The sequence below is a fragment of the Phocoena phocoena genome, chromosome 9 (assembly GCF_963924675.1).
Source record: "Phocoena phocoena chromosome 9, mPhoPho1.1, whole genome shotgun sequence".
Lineage (NCBI taxonomy): Eukaryota > Metazoa > Chordata > Mammalia > Artiodactyla > Phocoenidae > Phocoena > Phocoena phocoena.
The window spans coordinates 15,843,740-15,866,307 of NC_089227.1; the positions used below are offsets into that span (position 1 = coordinate 15,843,740).

The 22,568-nt window shown below is 42.1% G+C and overlaps 1 protein-coding gene across 1 annotated transcript in view; it reads left to right on the plus strand.

The window, feature by feature from the left end:
- Positions 1 to 10,485: 10,485 nt before the first annotated feature.
- The window catches only part of SLC26A3 (solute carrier family 26 member 3), a 29,222-nt gene continuing 17,139 nt past the window's right edge, over positions 10,486 to 22,568 (plus strand). Inside the window, exons 1-10 of the mRNA XM_065883664.1 lie at positions 10,486 to 10,616; positions 11,217 to 11,356; positions 12,756 to 12,866; positions 13,120 to 13,292; positions 14,646 to 14,810; positions 16,216 to 16,368; positions 16,823 to 16,905; positions 20,836 to 20,983; positions 21,094 to 21,207; positions 21,314 to 21,391. Coding sequence (XP_065739736.1) covers positions 10,486 to 10,616; positions 11,217 to 11,356; positions 12,756 to 12,866; positions 13,120 to 13,292; positions 14,646 to 14,810; positions 16,216 to 16,368; positions 16,823 to 16,905; positions 20,836 to 20,983; positions 21,094 to 21,207; positions 21,314 to 21,391 — 1,296 coding nt within the window. The remainder of the gene's footprint in view (positions 10,617 to 11,216; positions 11,357 to 12,755; positions 12,867 to 13,119; positions 13,293 to 14,645; positions 14,811 to 16,215; positions 16,369 to 16,822; positions 16,906 to 20,835; positions 20,984 to 21,093; positions 21,208 to 21,313; positions 21,392 to 22,568) is intronic.

Below are 22,568 nucleotides of genomic sequence, written 5' to 3' on the forward strand. Positions count from 1 at the left end.
CTTATATCCTAAGTACCATCATTAGTTCCCTGAAGAGTCCCAGCACGAAAAGATCATTCTAACTATTGGGTGGTTAAGAGACTGGGAGGGCTAAGAGAGGAAGCGAGAAGTGCGGCAAGAAGCTCTTGTGGGGGATGGTGGTGACTTAGGCTAGGGAGGCAAAAGTACGATGAAAATTTGTGATATATTTTGGAGGTAGATTCAGCAGGACTTGGTGATGAGGCATTGGCTGGGGGTGGGGCGATTGTTTGTAAGAGAAAGTGGCAAAATGACTCTCAGATTTCTGACATGAGTTGGGGGGTGGGGTTCTTTACTAGAATGGGGAAAACTAGAGATGAAGCAGATTTGGGAGGAAAGCTCAAGAGTTCGGATCCGGACGTGTCAAGGTTGAGAGGCCTGTGGGGCCTCTAAGCAGAGATATTGGGTACACAGTTAAATATGTGGATCTGGAGGGCTGGACTTAGAAATCTGAAAGTCCCTGGGAGCCACAGGACTCTTACAGCAAGAAGATAAAGAGAGAGAATAAGATAGGCTGGGACCTGGGACCCGTATCTACCAGAGTGCTTGCATTTGCACCCAGATGAGCGTCTCCTCCAGCAATAGAATGCAAATATAAGGGACTAAAAATAACTGCGTGCATGCGCAGTTGGGGCAAACTTTGAACAATAAGTTACAAAAAGGCCACAAACCAACTTCCACTTCTGAGGTGCCGGGAATAAAAGCAGGGTACTGCACACGATCCCTGCACACAGCACCCCCATGGGGATGGGCTGACCACCCAAGCCGCTGCTCCCGTCCGACCCAGACTCACCAACTGAGCCCTGTCCTCACCCCGCTTAAGGACCCAGCCCACCCTCCTCAGGGAGCGAGCAAAGGAACCTGTTGCTTGTTTTTGCTCCCTCACACTGCTGCAGCAGGGGGCCCAGTAAAGCCTTGCCTGAATTTCTTGTCTGGCCTCATCAGTTTCTATTGAATAAAGAGTCCGAGGACTCAAGCTGGCAGCAAGAAAAGAAGGGAGTCCAGGACAGAGGGGAATACCTAAAAAAAAAAGAGCTGGATAGAGGAGGAGTTGGCAAAGAAGCATGAGGTGAAAATGGGGAGAGGTATGATTTTAAAAATTAACATTTTTAAAAGAGAGGTTTTCCAGGATGAGTAGTCAGCACAGTCAAGTGCTAAGAGGTTAAGTAAGATGAAAAAAAAAATGTCATGAAGAACCTAGGGGTAAGACAGGAATAAAGACACAGACCTACTAGAGAATGGACTTGAGGATATGGGACGGGGAAGGGTGAGCTGTGACAAAGTGAGAGAGAGGCATGGCCATATATACACTACCAAACGTAAAATAGCTAGCTAGTGGGAAGCAGCCGCATAACACAGGGAGATCAGCTGGGTTCTTTGTGACCACCTAGAGGGGTGGGATAGGGAGAGTGGTAGGGAGGGAGACGCAAGAAGGAAGAGATATGGGAACATATGTATAACTGATTCACTTTGTTATAAAGCAGAAACTAACACACCATTGTAAAGCAATTATACTCCAATAAAGATGTTAAAAAAAGAAAAAAAAACACCACTCACTGGAGTTAGCAACGTAGGGTTTGCTGCCCTTAGCAGGAGCTGTGGTCGGAGCAGAAATTAGAGGGAAAACAGAGGCCTGTGGCCTGGAGTTAGGAGAGCTTCCTAAGAAGGGCCTTTATCACACCATGAGTTATGCTGTGCACCGCTCTTTTGCATCTCATGAGCGTTCTTTGGAGTGATCCAGCCAAGAAATAACACCTCTCAACTCCCATCTAGACTAGTAGGTAAAATGTCAGGAAGATAACCCTTGCTGAGATTTTTTTTTTTTTTTTTTGCGGTACGCGGGCCTCTCACTGCTATGGCCTCTCTCGTTGCGGAGCACAGGCTCCGGACGCACAGGCTCAGCGGCCACGGCTCACGGGCCTTAGCCGCTCCGCGGCATGTGGGATCTTCCCATGTCCCCTGCATCGGCAGGCGGACTCTCAACCACTGCGCTACTAGGGAAGCCCGAGATTTTTTTTTTTACTCCTATGTACACATAGTCTGTGCAAATCTCTGCAGACCAGTGAAATACACACACACATACAAGTGCAATGAGAGGTATAATCTCACAAGGAACTTGAGGAAGCTGTTGTCATCATTCCATCTGCTGATCAGAGTCTCAAAGGTCAAGACCACACTGGAGTCTTTCCATTGTTGTAAAAGTTAATGAAAGTTAATTATTAAAGCTGACAGAAAGGTGATTTCCCCACTGCTTTACATAACCTATATATAGATGTCTCTATACATATGGATGTGTGCAGAACCTATAGACCTAAGTGGATGGACACTGCCTCTTAGAACTGGGTTATTTTCCACCATCGCTGAAGGACCTCAATGAGTGTGTATCAGGTAGGAAACAAATGTATGATCATTTTACTCAAACTGGTTTTCTCTTGCAAATGTTATATTTTTTGATCAAAGCTGATTCAAAATTTAGGGTTGCATTCTTGAGTTTATTCCATGAGCAGGAAATTTTGAATGATACCACTAACAGTAGCCTAAAAATGTTAGTCTGGAGCCCTAGCAATGTGATGTAAATACCTGAGTAGATTTTGATATGACCAAGTAAATGTTTGTATGCACTGTTAGGGCTTAAATAGCCTTTTCAATGATAGCAGGTTTTTTTTGCATTCATTATTCACATATTCCTTTAATTCTGCACTCAAACCTGACTTTATTAGTAGACCATCTGTTCTGAAGTTTGGCAAATAAAGCAACATTTGAGGAAAGGTTTTTTCCAGGAGATAGAATGATCTGTTAGAAGGTATTGAGAAAAGGCTTTTGGTCCAAAAGTGAGGGATTTAGCTGCCAGACACTCCAGAAAGTCCAAGAAGGGAAAGCGGGGTGGGGTGGCAGCGGGGAGAAAAGGGAATAGAAACAAGTAGGACAAACAGTAAAAAAGAAAGAGAAAAAAGTTGCCACTGGAAAGTAGCAGAATGTCACATGCCATGAGTAATATCATACCAGCAAGAGTACTTTTCCTATGGATTACCAGTCCTAACAGGAAAATTTATTTCATTCTTTAAAATGTCAGAAGATTATAGGGAATTCCCTGGCAGTCTAGTGGTTAGGACTCTGTGCTTCCACTGCAAGGGACACGGGTTTGATCCCTGGTAAGGGAACTAAGATCCCAGATGCCATGCAGTGGGGCCAAAAAAACAAGATTACACAATATTCTTTAAACGTGAGTGTGAAAAACAACTTATTAAATCTTTGGATTAGATAGTTCTCTTTTCCAAAGAAAATGTGTCATTCAGAGAAACAGTGTAGCGAAAATTGGTCACATAAAGATCATTCCTACTAAGAAATAAGGAAGCAACTATTTGATTTCAGACAAAAGTATTAAATAGTTAACAGTGGGTTAACACACACCTTGCCTCCTCCACCTGGGAAAATGAATGAGTAGGTATATAAATAAATGAACAAATGTCTCAATAGCTACTAAATAGCTTATACTTCACTAAGGAACAAAACAGTTCACAAAATGAGAATGGATGTTTTTTAATTACTAGAATAAATGAGTAATAACTTGGTCCAGCTTCTCTCCATGATGGAGGTCCTCGGTTCTCCAAACAAGGAGAAAAGAGCCTTCCTCTAGCCTCTGTTTCACTTTGTTGAGTAGTAAAGGGAGAATAAACCAGTTCACTTCAGTGAGATTGAACTCCAGGCTATCCAGGCTCACATTTTGTGTATGTGATATTGATAGCTGGAGCCTGGCAGGAGGGGCTCTTCTGCACAAGGGCACACTGTAGGTACCTCGTCTGGAGCTCTGTTCTCTTGTCTCTCTTGGGGATCACGGCTCATGGGCATCCCCACATCAAAAGGCAGAGAAGAGTGTGGATTGGAGAGAATCATTTACGAGACCTGGCTTCTTGTCCTGGCCCTGTCGCTTACTAGCTGTGAGACTTGGGAAGTCTTATATCTTTTCTGACCTCAATTTCCTGCTCTGTAAATTGGTGATAATAATGCCTACCTTCTCTGCCTACTTCACAGGATAACAGTCAAGAGAGAAAAGTGAAAGTGCTTAGAAAGATGCAAGGCCTTAGAGAAAGTCAAGGGATTCTCTTTATTATTTTGAGAGCCTTGTGGGTCTGAGATTCCTTCCTATGGCACACCTTAACATTTCTCTAGCAGTTCAGCCGTTTGGCCAACAAAATCTTCTGTTCTAGTATTTGGCCGCTAGCCTTTGAACATGATGTGTTCATCCCCCACTGCTTTCTTATCATCTCTTTCAAACTTACCTGTTCTTTAAGGTCTAACTCAAGACCCACAGTCCCTTGATGAAATCTTCCTCAACGCCAACCCACACGCACATCCCTTCTGCTTACAATTTGTTATCTGTACCAATCATTTTGGGCCCTCCTTCTATGCAAGTAAACTTTGGAATTTAGGACTACATCATTTCTATATCTTTTGCTTATAGTTCAGTTTATTTCAACAGACCTTTCTGAGTAATTACTATGGTACAGGTACCATGCAAAAGGGAAAAAATGATTAAGATTTAGACCTTGTCCTTGAAGAACTGAGAACTGGAAAGAGAAACTTATCAACAAATAAGGGCAATACAGTACACTATGGGAGTGAAATACACACCAGGTGTGTACAATAAGGAAATGATTAACTCTTTTTAGGGGATTCCATGAAGGCTTTACAGCATTGTCTTAGGAACAGGGTTCCTAACAAACAATAGGATGATAAATGCTTGTTGAAGGAACAAAGGAACAAATCAATGGTCAGGGACAGCTGAGTATTTTTAAGGATGAATTGGAATTTACCAGGTGTTGGAGGAGAACACAGATAAAGAAAACAATGCATGCAAAGGAATGAGGGGAGGGGGTGTTAAATATCATGGTTTGTTGAGAAACTGCTGTAATTATGAAGGAGGAGTGAAGAGTCTTGAGGTAGGCCAGAACCAAGATATGCGGGGCCTCGTATACCATGCTAAGAAGCTTAGATAGGAGATGCTTTAACGTGATGTTAAAATAAATGGGTGGGAATGGAAAAGCTCGAATTCTGGAGAAGTCCAGAATAAAGACAAAATTATAGAAAAGATGGCGGCACTAACATTTTCAGACAGCTTCCAGCTGGCTGTCATGTAAGGTCTACCCAGTTATTAAACTCCATCCTGAAACTATTATCTGTGCAATTAAAGCTAAGAAGTCTCTCCTTACATACCTCACTTTCAGTCTGGACAACAGTCCTACCAGCGAGGTAATGACATCCCCTTTCACCATGAGAAAAACTAAGGCTTGGAGCACTTGCCCATAGCAACACAATGAAGCAATGGCAAAGCAAGGATGTGAAGGCAGGTCTACTTAGCTGCCCAGTTCCTACTCTTTTCTGTTGCACCTCCCAACTCAGTTAGGTTTGACTGAGTTTTTCAGCAGATGGTCAAGAATAATAATTGCCAATAAAAAGAATTGCCAATAATAACTATAGTGCCTGAACTAAGATTAAGATAAAACTGAGTTAAGTTCCTGAAAGACCACTATAAATCTGTGTCACATACACAGATTTCTTGAATAAGCAATACAAAATACATGTTATGTTCTTGCCAACTATGGACACTGAACTAGAGCTGTGTGAATCATCCATATTATTGTGGAAAAAAAAAACCTTTTGGACTCTTTGGAGATACTGCCCCACACCCTCAGGATTCTCATTCCAGCCCCACCACCTTTAATTGCCTTCCATGTCAGCATATCCCCTCTTCAGGGGAAGACTCTGGCTTCAAAAGCAATCTGGAAGGGTTTGTGAGATGCTCATAGCTTTCCAAGGATGATGACTAAAGGGTGGAAGGAAAACAGGAGTGCTTTTTATGTTCTAAATGATAATGGACACATTTATTTCTCCCAAAGAGCTACCAGGTTCAACTTCACATCTATACCATAGCTTAATTAATTACCTTACTGTGTTTCCAAAGTGGCTGAAGCACACAAGAACCACAGCATTTAGCTAGAAAGTATAGCCTGCCCCACCTCTGACCCTTCTGACCTTTCTTCATCACGATCAGCCTCTGCCCCGAGCTCTCTTCACCCACATCCTTCCCACTCATCCCCAGCCCAGTGACTCCTAACCACCACTCTGTCCCTCTACGATTTTGATGCCATTATCTCCCCGCTTCCATTCAGCTTGACATCATCCAGAATGTGGATCTATGTGCCCTTGATTTCTGGTTTCTTTTTGGCTGCGGAGTGGGGTCCCTCTGAAGGTGCTCACCAGAGCCGTTAGTCTGCTTGTTCTCCCATCTCTCCCCCAGATGTAACTATCAAGACATGGCTGTTTTTCCCATTGTCCAAGGACCAATTCATGAAATAGGCCTGGCTTACCTCTGGTTTTCCACCGACTGGCACAGGGGTATTCTGAGGTCTGATGGAGGGGTGGAGTCACGGAGAGCCAACCTTGTGCCAAGGTGGTAGAGGTTACCTACCGTGACTGGGGAGGGGCTGGGAAATATTCTGCACACCTGCTTCCCTCCTGGTTTCAAGCTACCACCAATTAAAGAAAAATACTAGCATTGCTTATGAGCATCTTGGTTCAAATTAGTTTCCCACAGAAGGGGCAGACCCCTGAAAGACTAGAACACTGAATGGATAAATGCTGAGACATGCAAAGTCATGGCCATCGACACTTCTCAGGGGAGTGGGGCAGGCAGAATGGAGGTGCCCAGGTAGCTGGAAGCCAGGTGGTGACACTCAGTGCTGTGCTGCAGGTTGCAGATGGGTGGAGCTCAGAGGGTTTGGGGGATGGGTAATGCGCATGACTATCCCTAATTCCTAGAAGTATCAAAATGTTATTAATAGGGCTTCCCTGGTGGCGCAGTGGTTGAGAATCTGCCTGCCAATGCAGGAGACACGGGTTCGAGCCCTGGTCTGGGAAGATCCCACATGCCGCGGAGCAACTAGGCCCGTGAGCCACAACTACTGAGCCTGCGCATCTGGAGCCTGTGCTCCGCAACAAGAGAGGCCGCGACAGTGAGAGGCCCGCGCACCACGATGAAGAGTGGCCCCCACTTGCTGCAACTAGAGAAAGCCCTTGCACAGAAACGAAGACCCAACACAGCCAAAAATAAATAAATATATTTGTTTTTAAAAAAAGGTTATTAATAAATCAGAATAGTTAAAATAGAAAAAAACTGAACTTCAGGAATTAATCCCAGGACTAAATTTCTGCTCAGAAAAACAAAAAAAAAAAAGCAGAGAAAGACAAACGTGTATGACTAAGTCACAGGACCAAGATATGTAGGTATATGTATGTATGTGCATGTGTCTATGTATGTAATTTATATGTAATAAAGGCCAAAAAATTTAAAAGAACATATCATAGGAAAGGAAGCAAGACTGGAAATGTACACGAACAAGGCTTAAATTTCAAAAATTATTAGGAGGAAAAGTGCCTGAGAATGAATTTCAATCCCTCAAAAGCCACTGATGTCCTAAGAAACCCAGAGAAAAATTTGAGGCATGAAGATAAAACAGAACATGAAAAGGTGTACATTAATGAGGGTGTAATATTTGAAAGTGGAATTCATTCCAGGAACCAAGAAAACGTTTTCCAAGAATTTCTGGGGAAAAGGTAACATGTTCGGGTTTTGTTTTTTTTTTTTTAAGTTAAGAAAAATCACTTTTGAATTCCTAACTAAAGCAGGTCATTCTCAAGAATCCCAGAAATGATGAAGTGGAGAATGACATTAATTTATGAGTATCTGGAGCTTTTCTCAGCAGAGGCACCATTGGGGTGGTCGATTTAGTGGCTCAGATGGTTGGTTACATGTGGAATATTTTTTCTTAAAAGTTTTTTTTTTTGCTGTGCCACATGGCACGTGGGATCTTAAGTTCCCTCTGCTTTGGAAGCATGGAGTCTTAACTACTGGGCCGCCAGGGAAGTCCCTGGTTACATGTGGAATATGAGGCAGTAGCTTTTGGGAGAAGTGATGGCAGCTAGGGGAGAACCACAAGGTTGGAATGGTGGCCCTCAAACTCTCTCGCTCTAAGTTCTGGAAAGATTTCTTAAGCCACCGTGACGCCGGCCCTCGAGCACTCCCCTTGTAGTCAGCGCTTGGGCATGAGGTGGTGGCATTTCCCAGGCTGTGGCAGGATGGCCAGGGCTCAGGCCTTTGATCCACTAAAGAGCCAGGGCATGGTCATCCTCAGGGAAGGAAGCTTCATAGAGCTGTAGTTATATCTGCAATCATTGTCACTGGCCAAAAACATTAGACTGTGACTTAGTAGAGAGAAAATGTGTAGCAGCAAAAGGAAGAAAAAAAAAGCACTTTCAGGATCTTTCTTAAGGAAGAGGACTAATGAGTTTCCGTGAACAACTTGATGAAAATATGAGTAAAGTGACAAAATAGCAGCATCTTTTTTTTTTTTTTTCTGTCCACGGCAGCATCTGCCAGAAATAGAATGCACAGTACCGGAGTCATCTTCATCCTAAATTGGCTAGGTTGGGGAATTCCCTGTCGGTCCAGTGGTTAGGACTCCATGCTTCCACTGCTATGGGGGCCAGGGTTCAGTCCCTGGCTGGGGAAATAAGATCCTGCAAGCTGCTCAGCACAGCCTAATAATAATAATAATGTTGGCTAGGTTGCATACGTCAAGGATTAAAGCTCTTCTGGAAGACAGCCTTTGCAAGAGACCTAAGGTGTCAAGAGTCACTAACGTGGGATAGATCTCGTGTAAACATCCCAACCATATGGTTGGTAGTTGGCAAACAAGGACAAAAATCCTTGCTATGCACAGCAATGAGTAAGCCAATCCCCACCTTCACGTACAAGTTCTTTTGATAATGGAAAGTACTGTATAGTTAGTGAGATATAACACCTGGAATTAAGTGTGGAGAGGTGGGAGCGGGAATAGAAATGAGAAGCAAGGAGGACAAGCAGCTTGGGGTTGGACGAGGCTCAGAAAGAATAGCAAAGGCGGTCTCACAGTCATAACAAGGTTCACGGGGTCTCAAATGCTGGAGGTCAAGCCAGAGGCTGGGGCAGAAACACCACACTGTGGTCAGAGAAGGTCAGTAGAAAGGACATTGGAGGAAGCTAGGGAATGGGGTGGGGAAAGAAATGGGTGTCAAAGAGAGATCAGGTGGGGTCAGAAATTGAGGCCAGCATCTGATTCCTGGTTATAATTTGAGCTCTGCAAACATGCTAAAAATCCCTTGAGCTTTGGAAAAGCACCATGTAACAAGGTACAATCTAGTTTGAGATAATTCAATTCATAACTATGATACAGAACCAAGATTAGTGGGCAAAATGCTAACAGTTAGTTGGAAGGTTCTTCAATTCTGTTCGCACTGGACAAAAGAGAAGCTGCGTGTTGTAGAAGAAACAGCAAAGTCTGAAAACAGAAGTCGCATTTTTGACAGTGTACTAGCTGTATGACCTGAGGAAAAGATTCTTAGATTTTTATGGAGACTTTTATGTGCTATTTATTGTCTTCTCATTTGTAAGAAGATGACAAGAATAATAATAGTATTTGTCTCAAAGAATTGTGAGGGCTAAATAGATAATGTGCATAAAAAAACTTTTGCAAAACTGACCTTTTAACTGTAGTAAAAAGGATTGAGATAAGAACCAAGAAATTAACAATCTTGTGTAGAAAATGCAAATAGTTAGAATAAGAACTACCATTTAGTGAATGCTTGTAGTGTGCTAGATGCTTTGAAGCAATGCTAGATGCTGTGAAAACATTCTCATTTAATTTTCATCATCCCCTTGTAACGAGTATTATTATTCCAAGTATACAAATGAAGCTCAAAAAGGTTAAGTAAATTGAGTAGTTTCCTCAACTACAAATGATAAAACTCTATTTAATTCCCAGAAATAATAAGAAAATACCTTAAATGGGCAATATCCTTCAATTTCACAAATTAAAAACATTTTATAATGTATTACAAAAATTCTGATGGGTCAAACGGAACAGCCTTGACTAGAGTTAGGGGCAATGAACAGACTTTAAATCTAACCTGTCCCAGTACCCCCAGTGCCATAACTTTGGAAACATTGCTGAAAAAAAATTTTTTTAATAAATTCCTTTCTTGAGATCTTGCTTTACAAGTCAAAAATGCACTCACTGGTTAGTAAACTGAGTCAATTTCTATTGCTTTTTGGCAATCTTTTAAAAATAAATCAATCAAAGCCCTTGTTTACTTACCCAGAGGAGCTGTGTCCAGCTTCTTGCAGTAAAAAGCGATTATCACAGTCGCAAAATACAATCTAGGTCCCTTAATCCAGCCTCTTTTGATCTCAAAAGGTGGTAACATTCAGTTCAGAGCTCACTCATCTGTAAATTGCATCACATTATCTCCGAGTTATTTAAGAAGCAAGCTCTGTTTGGTTTCAGGCATTTTTAACCTGCTAAAGGCAAGAAGGGTTTGCCACATAGTTCCAAAGGTCTTCCACTTACCACAACGGTCAGAGAAAGCACAATGATTGAACCCATCGGGAATCAGTACGTCGTGGCCAGGCCAGTGTATTCCACAAAGGCTTTTGAGGAAGAACATAAGAAGAAACACAGACATCATAAGACACTTCTGGATCATCTCAAAAAGTGGTTCCGGTAAGATATTTTTTTAAGGTACTGGCATTAGGAGTAAATGAAGCACTTTCTCTGAAATTTTTAAGCCTCCAAGCTCTTCTTTCGGCTATAGCCCACAGTCTCCAAAATCTTTTTTTTTTTCAAACAGATATCTATAATTGGCTACTTATTAAAGATTTAATATGTTTCTTTTTTCAAATATTTTTCCCCCCTCTCCAAAGTCTTTTTATCTTTGGTTTCCAGACCTCCTACTTCCTGCCAGGGCTAGAAAAGTAGTCTCTGAAATTGAACACCAATCTTGGCTCTCAACACAATCTCTCCATACCAGAGAACTGATAGATAAGGACAGAGGAAAATTCTCCATCAAAGTGTTGTAAAGTCAAGCTGAGGATGACAGATAATTTCTATTGTGGCTAAAGAAAAGCAACATTTTTCTTAAAAAAAAAAAAATCCTTTGGTGGTGGTCAATCCTTTGGGGGCAGTTGATATGGGTAAGGAGGTGAATGTTAGTGGGAAAGTTAGTGAAATGATAATATTAACTTTACCAATTTTCCATTTACAATAGGTACTAAACTTAAAATTGGATATTAATAACTGAACGGTGGCTTTCAATGTTTTCAGCTGTTCTGCACAAAAGGCCAAGAGAATTGCCCTCTCTTTGTTCCCCATAGCATCTTGGTTGCCAGCGTACCGCATAAAGGAATGGCTCCTCAGTGACATTGTTTCTGGAATCAGCACAGGACTGGTGGCTGTACTGCAAGGTAACTTTTTTTCTTTTTGAGATATAATTCATGTATCATAAAATTCACCCTTTTTTTTTTTTTTTTGCGGTACGCGGGCCTCTCCAGTTGTGGAGCACAGGCTCCGGACGCTCAGGCTCAGCGGCCATGGCTCACGGGTCCCGCCGCTGCACGGCATGTGGGATCTTCCTGGACCGGGGCACGAACCCACGTCCCCTGCATCGGCAGGCGGACTCTCAACCACTGCGCCACCAGGGAAGCCCAAATTCACCCTTTCAATGTGCACAATTCAGTGTTTTTTGTGTATTCACGAGGTTGTGCAACTATCACCACTAACTGCAAGACATTTTCACTACAACCATCCCCCAAAATCTCTTGCAATCACTTCCCATCCCCTCTCCACCCATCCCTCGGCAACAACTTTCTGTCTCAATGGATTTACCTATTCTGAGCATTTCATGCAAAGAGAGTCACAGAATATGTCGTCTTTTGTGTCTGGTTTCTTTCACTTAGCATAACGTTTGCAAGTTTCATCCATGATGTACAGGTACTTCATTCCGTTTTATGGATGAATAATATTCTGCTGTATAGATATACCACATTTTGTCCATTCATGAGTTGATGGACATTTGGGTTGTTTCCATGCTGTGGCTTTTATGAATAATACTATTATGAACACTTGTACACAAGTTTTTGTGTGAACATGTTTCATTTCTCTTGGGTATATATCTAGGAGTGTAATTGCTGTGTCATATAATAACCCACTAGCAACGGTGAGGGTTCAAATTTCTCCACATCCTTGTGAACACTTGTTATTGTCTGCCCTTGTTATTTTAGCTATCCTAGTGAGCATGAAATGGACTCTCTTTGCGGTTTTGATTTGCATTCTCCCAATGATTAATGATGTTGAGCATCTTTTCATGTCCTCGCTGACCATTTGCACATCTTTGGAGAAATGTCTGTGTAAATCTTTTGCACATTTTAAAATTAGGTTATGTGTCTTTTTATTGTTGAATTGCAAAAGTTAATTATATAATTCTGGATAATAGACCCTTATCCAAGATACGATTTGCAAATAATTTCTCCCTTTCTGTAGGTTGTCATTTCACTTTTTGGATAGTATCCTTTGAAGCACACATTTTTACATTTTGATGGGGCCCTGTTTATCTGTTTTTAGTTTGGTTGCTTATGCTATAGGTGTCACTTCTAAGAAACCCGTGCCTGATCCAAGGTCACAAAGGTTTACACCTAAGTTTTCTTCTGAGAGTTTTATAGCTTTAGCTCTTACATTTACATCGTTGATACATTTGAGTTAATAAAATAATTTTTAAGGTACAATCTTAAATACTTGAAGAGCCTAATGAAAACTTCTATGATCCCTTTGCATGAAATAACGACACTGATGCTTGTGTATTTACAGGTTTAGCATTTGCTCTGCTGGTCACCATACCCCCACGCTATGGGTTGTATGCAGCCTTTTTCCCAGTCATAATCTACTTTTTCTTGGGCACTTCTAGACACATATCAGTGGGTAAGTGAACTACTGGGCTAATTGATCCTTACATTGCTTTTCTTTATGAATGCCATTAGCCACACATTGTATCAATTCCAAATTGTGCAGAATCCAGGAGAGGAGTCATAGTTTCTTGTAAGAATTAGGACTGGGGCTTGGGGAAGTAGACCAGAACTCCAGACAGCAGTCTTTTCATATGCTACATTATGGCTGAAAGACAACTGTGCCATAGGGAGACATAATGACTACAACTCGCCCTCTCTTTTATTAGGTCCATTTCCAGTTCTTAGTATGATGGTGGGAGCAGTAGTTGTGAGATTAACCCCAATAGCCGATACAGCTGATCCGACAGTCACTAATAGCTCAGTGGCTAATGATTCATCACTAGATGATCATAAGGTGATGGTGGCTGCAACGGTCACAATTCTTTCTGGAATCATCCAGGTGAGTACTCTGTCACAGAATCTACCCTCCCCAATTTATGTGTCCTGACTGGTACACATCTTTGTGGTTTTTCTCCTTCCTGCCACCCCTCCCGACTCTTCCTGTTAGTTTACATGCCTCCTTCAATAGCCCATTGGAAATAATTTAAGAGTCACCTACCACAGCCAGAAGTGAAAGGGCAGGTCTACTTTGCAAAGATGATTGAACATGGGTCTAGAGAGAAGGAAAAAATAAGAGTGGGGAGGCACATGTGGTGACAGGTGAAATGCTGAATTCAATAATATACCTGGAAATTTATATACTCACTAAACAGAACTCCATGCAATAGAGAAACTGGCAGCTTGGGAACTTTTTTCTTTCTAATTCCTCATTGACTACAGTCTATTTGGAAGGGACGGGCGCTTAGCACTTTGAATTGTCCATGTCAAAGATTTGGAGAAAGCTGAAAATGGTTATGGAGGGGTTTAAAGCCTCACTCCCAAGCCACACCCCTGTCACCATGCCTGGATTATGAAAATGTCCCTATCCTCAAGATGTTAGATAGTGAAAATGTCAGACTCCTCAAGATGTTGCCTAAGTTTATGGCTAATGATATTATTAGTTAAGACCATTCCTTAAAGAAAAAGAAAAAAGAGTCAATTCAAACCAAGACATAAGTGGTGGATCTTCTTGACCAACAATGGGGTCAGTTCAACAATGGAGTCCGAGTGCATCTCTGATCCTAGTGCATTTGCAAACTCACAGCTCAGTTTGCATTCCGGGGACAGGAGTGGAGAGGTAGGCCAAGCATCTATCCATTTACTTTCTTGAAAAATCCTGAAGCTTTGGGGGAATGAACCACTTTTGCCCTCATTTAAAATCAAGCACTTTTGATGTCATGAGCAGTTACGTATTTCCTAACAAAAATCAAGCAACTTGTTTGAGGGAATCTGAATGGATGTTCGCCCATGCATGCGACAGCAGCTGTAAAGGGTAACTGAAAATTCCCTGGGAAAATTTATGAGGGCTAATGCTAGATAAGATTCTGCTATGAAAGGTTTATGGGTGAGTCTCCTAAAGATACCGCACTTTCAAAAGAGGGAAGTTAGTTCTTGGGGGTATACTGGACTGATGTGCTATTTGAACACCATGTAACATTCCACCTTGGGGTGGGGGGTGTTGGGATGGGGGAGGGAAGCAGAGGGTGGTACCTTGCATGGGAGGTTTTCCAGGAGGCAACAACACTTGCTTCTTCAAGACACAGGGGTGGAGGCTGACCTCCACATTTTGAATCATTACAGTAGCTGATCCTTCAGTCTGCCGAGGTGTTCTCTGAATCTACACTAACAAAGGCTCTGCTCTCTCTCTTTGCAGTTGCTCATGGGGGTTCTGCAGCTGGGCTTCGTGGTGATTTATCTGTCCGAATCCTTAATCAGTGGCTTCACCACAGCTGCCGCTGTTCACGTTTTGGTTTCCCAGCTCAAATTTATTCTTCAGCTGACAGTCCCAGCACATGCTGATCCATTTTCAATTTTCAAAGTAAGTATTCCTTTTGCTTAAAAAATATGGAAATACACGAAATTCACTATCATGTTTCCAGGAGAACTTTCCTTTCGTGCCTTTGCTGCAGGACTTACCTATAACTTCCAAGAAATCAATGGGCTGTGAAATGTATTCACATTAAGAAAAAGTGGCAAGGAGAACAACGCTGAAAATCTACCACAGCGACCATATACCACATCAGCTGATGTGAATAACAGAAATTAACTATCACTTCTCTTAGATTTGAGTGTTCAGTATTTTTAAAAAGAATAAACATCGATGCCCATTATTAATAGTTTGTCCCAAGTTTTAAAATCTTTCTCAAAATCTTATTTTGAAAGAAATGTGCTGATTGAGTGGAAGTGCTTCCCTAGTTCTAAAAAGCAGGTCTTGCTCTTCTAGAATTGAAGTTCTGACTCTTATGCATCCCTGTTTATAAAACAAAAGGAAATTGGCCAATATGTAAATAGAACAGTGGTTCTTTCTCCTCTCCTCTAAAGGATGTTCTGTAGAACAGAGAGCATTCTTAGCACCTCTGAATTTATGTATTTTTGTCCTCATTCTTTCTTCCTCTCTGAGGCTAGCTACAGGTTTGTCTCTTTTATCTTTTCAAAAATCCAGCTTTTAGTTCCATCGATCTTTTCTATTGTCTTTTTAGTCTGTGTTTCATTTCTTTCCACTCTGATCTTTGTTATTTCCTTCCTTTTACTGACTTTGGGCTTGTTAGTGCTTCTGTCAAGACAGTCTTTGGGAATCAGAGACAGACTCCCTCCAAATTGGAACCAGCCCTCTCACTCCCATCCAGAGCTATTCCAGAAGTGGAGTCTTTTGGGAACCATTTGGGATCCAGTTTGGACCTGCTTGAGCTGTCTGGATCCCACAGATACGGCACCCAACTGGCTTAGAGAACTGCACAGCTAGCCAGGAAACTAGTTTCCAAAAGTGACAGAGACAGTCAACGAAGAAATATGAAGGGTCTGAACATTAAAAAAAAAAAAAAAGCCAGGAATTAAGGGGATACATGCTAAGAAAAACTACCAGAGGTCAAAAGTTATTCCCTGGACAGAGCAGTAGTGTTGATTGTGAAATTTAAAAGATGGCAACGAGACCTAAGAGCAGAAGAGACTAGTTATAAAAATGTGAAAAACGTCCAAGAAAATTCAACACTAGACGAAGAGCATCCCAAAACCAGTGTGGTGACAATGCTGTGCTGACTCACCCTTCTCATATCTCCATGCTAGTCTCTGCAATTACTCGTGGCTAACATGAGCAGAACAGGGAATTGCTATCAATCTGTCAGTCGTTTCACGTCTATGTTTATTTTTATCTATTTGGAATTAAGTGTTATATCCAAATTACACATTAATGTAGCACTTGGGTGTTTTTTACTTTTATACTCTAGGTACTAATTTCCATATTCTCACAAATAGAGAAGACTAATATTGCAGACCTTGTGACATCCTTGGTTGTCCTGTTGGTGGTATTTGTGGTTAAAGAAATAAATCAGCGCTACAAAGCCAAACTTCCAGTGCCCATTCCAATTGAACTCATCATGGTAACTGATCGTCTCAAGACTTTCTTTCATAATTCGTTAGTCTTGTGTTTTTATGTCTAAAGCCCTTCACCGTCTGTAGATCAGGAGGCTTTAGTGGGACTGGTGACCTCTCTGCAGTTTCTGGGTATCATATTTAGTATGGTTTTCTCTTTATTCAGAATTTAATAACTTGCTTTGATGACTTGGGGTTTATTCTTTCCATGTAAGACAAGGATGGGGCAGAGAGCAGACCTCTGAGAATCCTAGTGAGAGACCCATTGGAATGGAGCTGTGGTTCTCAGCTTTGGTGGTACATTAGAATTGCCTCGGGACTTTTCAAGAAGTAGCCAAACCTGAGCTTGAGATTCTTATTTAATAAGTCAAGGGGTGGCTTTTGGCAATGGTATTTTTTTTTCAAAGCAAGACTCTTAGTTACATCTCCCATTTCTAACTTGGGCAATTTGCAACTTTGCAGACTGTGATCGCAACAGGTGTGTCATATGGCTTTGACTTCAAAAACAGGTTTAACGTGGCCGTGGTTGGGGAGATGAAAAGTGGGTAAGTGTCTCTCTTATTATGGCATCTCCAAGCTCTAATTAGAGAGTAAGCAGTAGTGACGAACGACTTCAAGCTGAAATGCATGAACCCAGCTCAGAACCCTCCCTGTATCTGGCATCCATCATGCATCCAGGAGGAGGGCTCACTACCCTCCTTCTAGGGGGGAGTCACACAGGACATAGGGTCTGCAGTTCTTAACATCAGAAAGTTTCTCTGTGTGGAAGAACTCACAAACCAGAAGAGAAGGGGCTCACACGCAAGAAAAGTGAGATAGTGAAAGTAGAAAAATAGACACAGTAAACTTGCTCCTCCCCTTAAAAGGAACCGAGGGAAACCAGATTTCCTTGGCCATAAATTACTATAAACAATATGTAGTGTTTTGTTTGAGGTTACTGGAGCCAAGTTCCGACAGTTCAAAGGAGACACTGAAGGAATACCTGCCACACGCTGCTTGAGCAATCCAGATGGGCACACTCTGTCCTCTCTGAAGATCAAATTCAAGACAAGCCCAGAGCAACTCTTAGCGCTGCAGAAGGATGGGAGGCGCAGCTTGTACAAGGAATTTGAAAACGTATTCCATTGCATTCATTGGATTGAGGAGGGAGATCCAGTTTTGTGCTCTTTCCTCTCTCTGCCCTCTGGCCATAGCATCAATTTCTTCCAACTTGCTTACCAAGGAAAGGTGGTATTCCTGTAAAAAAAAAAAAACCAAAAAAAACCTCCCTCCCTCCCCATGCTTAGGAGTATTTGAGAATTATTCCAGGAATCAGCATTTATATGCATTGCATTGTTGACTTAAAACTAACTAAATTCTATTAAAAGCAAATATATATTTTTAAGCAAAAAATATTTTTATCATCAGATAAAATTGTGTTACCACTTGTAATATTTGGATCACAAATATCACTTTTAACTTAAATGGGAGAAATTAGGCTGAAGCTGAAAGACTATTTCTAGTGTTTCTCTCCACTCTGCAACTTTCAAGTGATTATGCTTTTTTTTTTTTTTGCGGTACGTGGGCCTCTCACTGCTGTGGCCTCTCCCGTTGCGGAGCACAGGCTCCGGATGCGCAGGCTCAGCGGCCATGGCTCACGGGCCCAGCCGCTCCGCAGCTTGTGGGATCTTCCCGGACTGGGGCACGAACCCTTGTCCCCTGCACCGGCAGGCGGCCTCTCAACCACTGCGCCACCAGGGAAGCCCGATTATGCTTTATTTAAACATCTTGGGAGACACAAACTAGATAGATAAGTAGATACAAAATTAAAGAGGATCTTGCCAGAAAGGTTTTGAAATAAAAGGTAAGGACACTGAGTTACAATCTTAGAGACAGTACTTAGTAAATATATTTTAAATGTCAATGGACTTCCCTCCATAGTGTGTGTGGGTAGGGAAAGGGGTAACTCACATTTATAGGTCATTACACTCTACAGAGAGGCAGTGTAGCCCAGTAAGCAAACTCATGTTTTCTAGAGGCAGAGTGCCTAGGATTTACTTCGGACTCACTTCCTGATCTTGGGCAAATAAACTCTGTGCCTTAATGTCTTTGGCTGTAAAAATGGGGCTAAAAATAGCATAGGTTATTACATAGGGTTCTTGTAAGGATTAAGTGAGTTAATATGTGTGATGTCCTCAAGTGCCTGGCCTACTGTAAGTGTTCGAACTGCATTACTGCTGTTCCTAATTTAGCACCTAAATTAGGTACTAGGCACTCTACACGCTTTTTTTTTTTAATTAATTGATTTATTTACTTTATTTTTGGCTGTGTTGGGTCTTTGTTGCTGCGCCTGGGCTTTCTCTAGTTGCAGCAAACGTGTGCTACTCTTCTTTGTGGTGTGCGGGCTTCTCATTGCGGTGGCTTCTCTTGTTGCAGAGCACGGGCTCTTAGGCACGCAGGCTCAGTAGTTGTGGCTCATGGGGTCTAGAGCGTGGGCTTCAGTAGTTGTGGCGCACGGGCTTAGTTGCTCCGCGGCATGTGGGATCTTCTCGGACCAGGACGCGAACCAGTGTCCCCTACATTGGCAGGTGGATTCTTAACCACTGTGCCACCTGGGAAGCCCCTACATGCTTTCTACAGTCCCATTTTTTCTGAGTGATAATCAAGTGAGCACTTTAGATTTCTGATGATTGCAAATAGAAGATAACTGGAAGGTAACGATTGCTAATTATTGCTAATCTGTTATTAATGAATATGACACCTTAGAAGTGACTTTGTGAAGCTACATACACTGAATGTAAATAACTTGGCTGAAGGAAAGAGATCATTGAAATAGTAAAGGAAACACAAAGGATATATTCAGATTCCAGAGGGACCCTGTAATAGTAGCTTACAGGTACTTTGTACTTTACAGTGTGTCAACAGTAGTCACATTCATTATTTATTTGACCCTCCCACAAAAATTATGAAGAAAAGAGAACAAGTGTTATTATCATCACTTTACAAATGAGGAACCTGGGTAAGTAGCAGAGCCAGGAAATGAATCAAGTTTTCAGACTGTAAATCTCCATCACACCACTCTGCCTATGGTGATTAGAGGCTAGAAAAAAAGAATGATAGCAGGCTTCTGGTTATTTTGGTATAAAATGCAGATTATAATTGTACCACTGGTTTTAGACTATATATAATATTCCAAGCTAACTTTCTGATTTATGAAAGCTGCAGAATATGAAATAATAGTACTTCTTCAAAATTAGAGCTAAAAATCTAGTAACATTCACAAAACATGAAGAGCAATTTAAAAAGAGTTGAATGGACCCAATTAACTTACCTCCAATAAGTTTTAGGTCAGAAACAGATGTTTATAGGAGCTGAGCATTTTAGTAAATTGATGTTGAGTTTGGGATATTTGGACTTTATAATGCAATTAGTAAATATTATTTAACTGCTCTGAGTTCATGAGGTGCAGGTACAGGAGTATCCTCTGTGGCTTGAATGTTTCCCTGACACTATCTCACTTTAAATGGAAACCCGCCCTCCGCCAGGGCCACAGTTGGCTCTAGAAGTTCTGTGGAGTGCGGCGCAGAGTCTAACGCCCATCTGTTTGCTAAGGGTTTTCCATGAAAGGTTATCATTTTCAATGAAGCGAAGAATTTCTTGCTTTCCTTCTCTCAGAATTGTGTTTGCTCAAAGAGCCTTCATCCATGGATAGCTATTGGAGGCATAACGGGTGATGCTTTGCAACCCAATGTAACAATACAAGTGGGATCTGAGACATTTTGCACAAAGCTTATATTGATCTAAGTGTACACTATAGTGTGGCTATGCTAGCAAAATCATATCAGATTTATCACTATCACTGGACTAGATTTACACTCATATCAAATACAGGCGGCATTGCTTTTCAACAGTAAGACAACAGATTCCAAGGTTTTCAGTGGTGCTAAATTCTTCCTAGTCATACTCCAAAGGCACAACTCAGCCTAGATTGCATTCATTCATTCACTGACTTGCCCAACAATTACTGACCACCTGATATATGCTGTGAAGGACCATTGTTGGTCCTGGTCATAGAATAATGAAGAAGTTACAGTCCCTGCTCTGGGTCTGGATGGAGAGTTGGGGGAGAGAGGGGCAGGGATGGAAACAGGAGGCATCAAGAACTGGGGAAGCATAGAGAATCTTGCCTAACCCTGACCTTGGGGGTGAGAGAAGACTTTCTGGAGGGAAGGATAGGGATGAGGGGAATGGTTCAGGGAAAGGCAACAGCAAATTAGAAGCTGTCAAGGTGAGAGATGATGGGTGATGAGAAACAAAGAAAGCTTGGTATAGCTGGAGTATAAATTCTGGGAAAATGGTAGTAATTAAGCAAGATGTGGAGGAGGGGTAATTGGGACCTTGCTAAGGAATTTGCACTTTTCCTGAGAACAAATGGATGCTGTTGAAGGTTTATAAGCAGGTTGGTGGCATTCTGACTTGTTTAATTTCAATTTCAGGTTTCAGACCCTTATCACACCTAATGTGCAGACTTTCCGAGATACCATCGGAGACTGCTTTGGCATTGCCATTGTTGGCTTTGCAGTGGCCTTCTCTGTGGCCAGCGTCTATTCCCTCAAATACGATTATCCCATTGATGGCAATCAGGTAAGTATAAACCGACGCTGGGTCTAATTAGGCAACTTTATATACTATTCTGCATGCATAATATCAATGGTGTCGCATCTAAAGAAGATTCTTCCTTGTTCTCCCATCAGGAGTTAATCGCCTTGGGAGTGAGTAACATATTCGGTGGATCGTTCAGAGGATTTGCAGCAAGTACAGCCCTCTCCAGATCAGGGGTCCAGGAGAGTACAGGAGGCAAAACCCAGGTACTGGAGGATCTTTGCTGTGAGGGTCGTCCTAGCTTGAGTCACTGGGGATGCGGATCCCGGGGGGAAAGTTGAGTCTGTGATGAGAATGTTCTCATCTTCACAGGTTGCTGGCCTTCTCTCTGCCATCATCGTGCTGATTGTCATCCTAGCCATTGGATTTCTCCTGGAGCCTCTGCAAAAGGTAGCACTCCTCTCTCGGACTGACATCTCTCTCCTTTGGGTGATGAATCAAGGACCCTGGTTCTTAAACTGAGGAAGCACAAACTAAACTAGGGAAAATGAGTATCTACAAACTCTCAGATCCTCTTCTTAGCCAATACTCTATGGGCCAAAACGATTTCTTTTTCTCCTGGCACTATCTTATGAATGTTAGGAATGCAAATATCCAACAACTCTACCCTTGCAACTCATACTCTGCCTTATCAACTCTCCTTTTCAACCGCTATGTTTGTAGCCCCAGATATAATTAATGTTTACATAGGAAGGCATCCTGGCACAGCAGCTTCGATATGGATTGACTAAAGTGAAGATTTTCTTAAAGGTTGAGGTCATCAGGGCCTCTATCGAATTCAGAGAATGGTGCTATCATCCACACAACCTGTTCTTAGGAATACGCCCTGCAGCTCCCAGCGTTTGGTTTGACTCCAAGACCAAAGCTGTCAGATTGCTGGATGGGAGCCAACAGCTAGACTTTGACCTTGTACCTTCACCTCATGCTCCTCTCTCCATCTCTCCTGAACTGTAATTTTTGAGGGCGTAGTTTAACGCTTTGTCCACCGTGGTAGGTTACAAAAATAACAGCGGGCCCTAGAAAATACAGGATCTGTAGGAAACCAGATGATGGTCAATACCTTGTTCTTTGTGGTGTTAATTTGACTTTGAGGGAGTACAGGGGGCACCGGCTCTAGTCCTGTAGATGTACTTCTAAGCGGCTCTGCCGCTTATTACCTGTGTGTTTTGGGCAGATTACTTAACCTCTCTGAACCTCAAGTTGCCCATTTGTAAAATAGGGAGGGAAATAGTCCCCACCTTACAGAGTTGTTGCAAAAATTGAATGAAATAATGCACGTGAAATATTTAGCCCAGGGTGTGGCACATGATAAACACTTAATAAATAATAGCCTTTAAAATTTTTTTTATTTATTTTTGGCTGCGTTGGGTCTTCGTTGCAGTGCAGGGGCTTTCTCTATTTGTGGTGAGCAGGGGCTATTCTTCGTTGTGGTGCGTGGGCTTCTCCTTGCATGGGCTTCTTCTTGTGGTGGCTTCTCTTGTTGTGGAGCACGGGATCTAGGCACGTGGGCTTCAGTAGTTGCGGCATACAGGCTCAGTAGTTGTGGCTCGCAGGCTCTAGAGCGCAG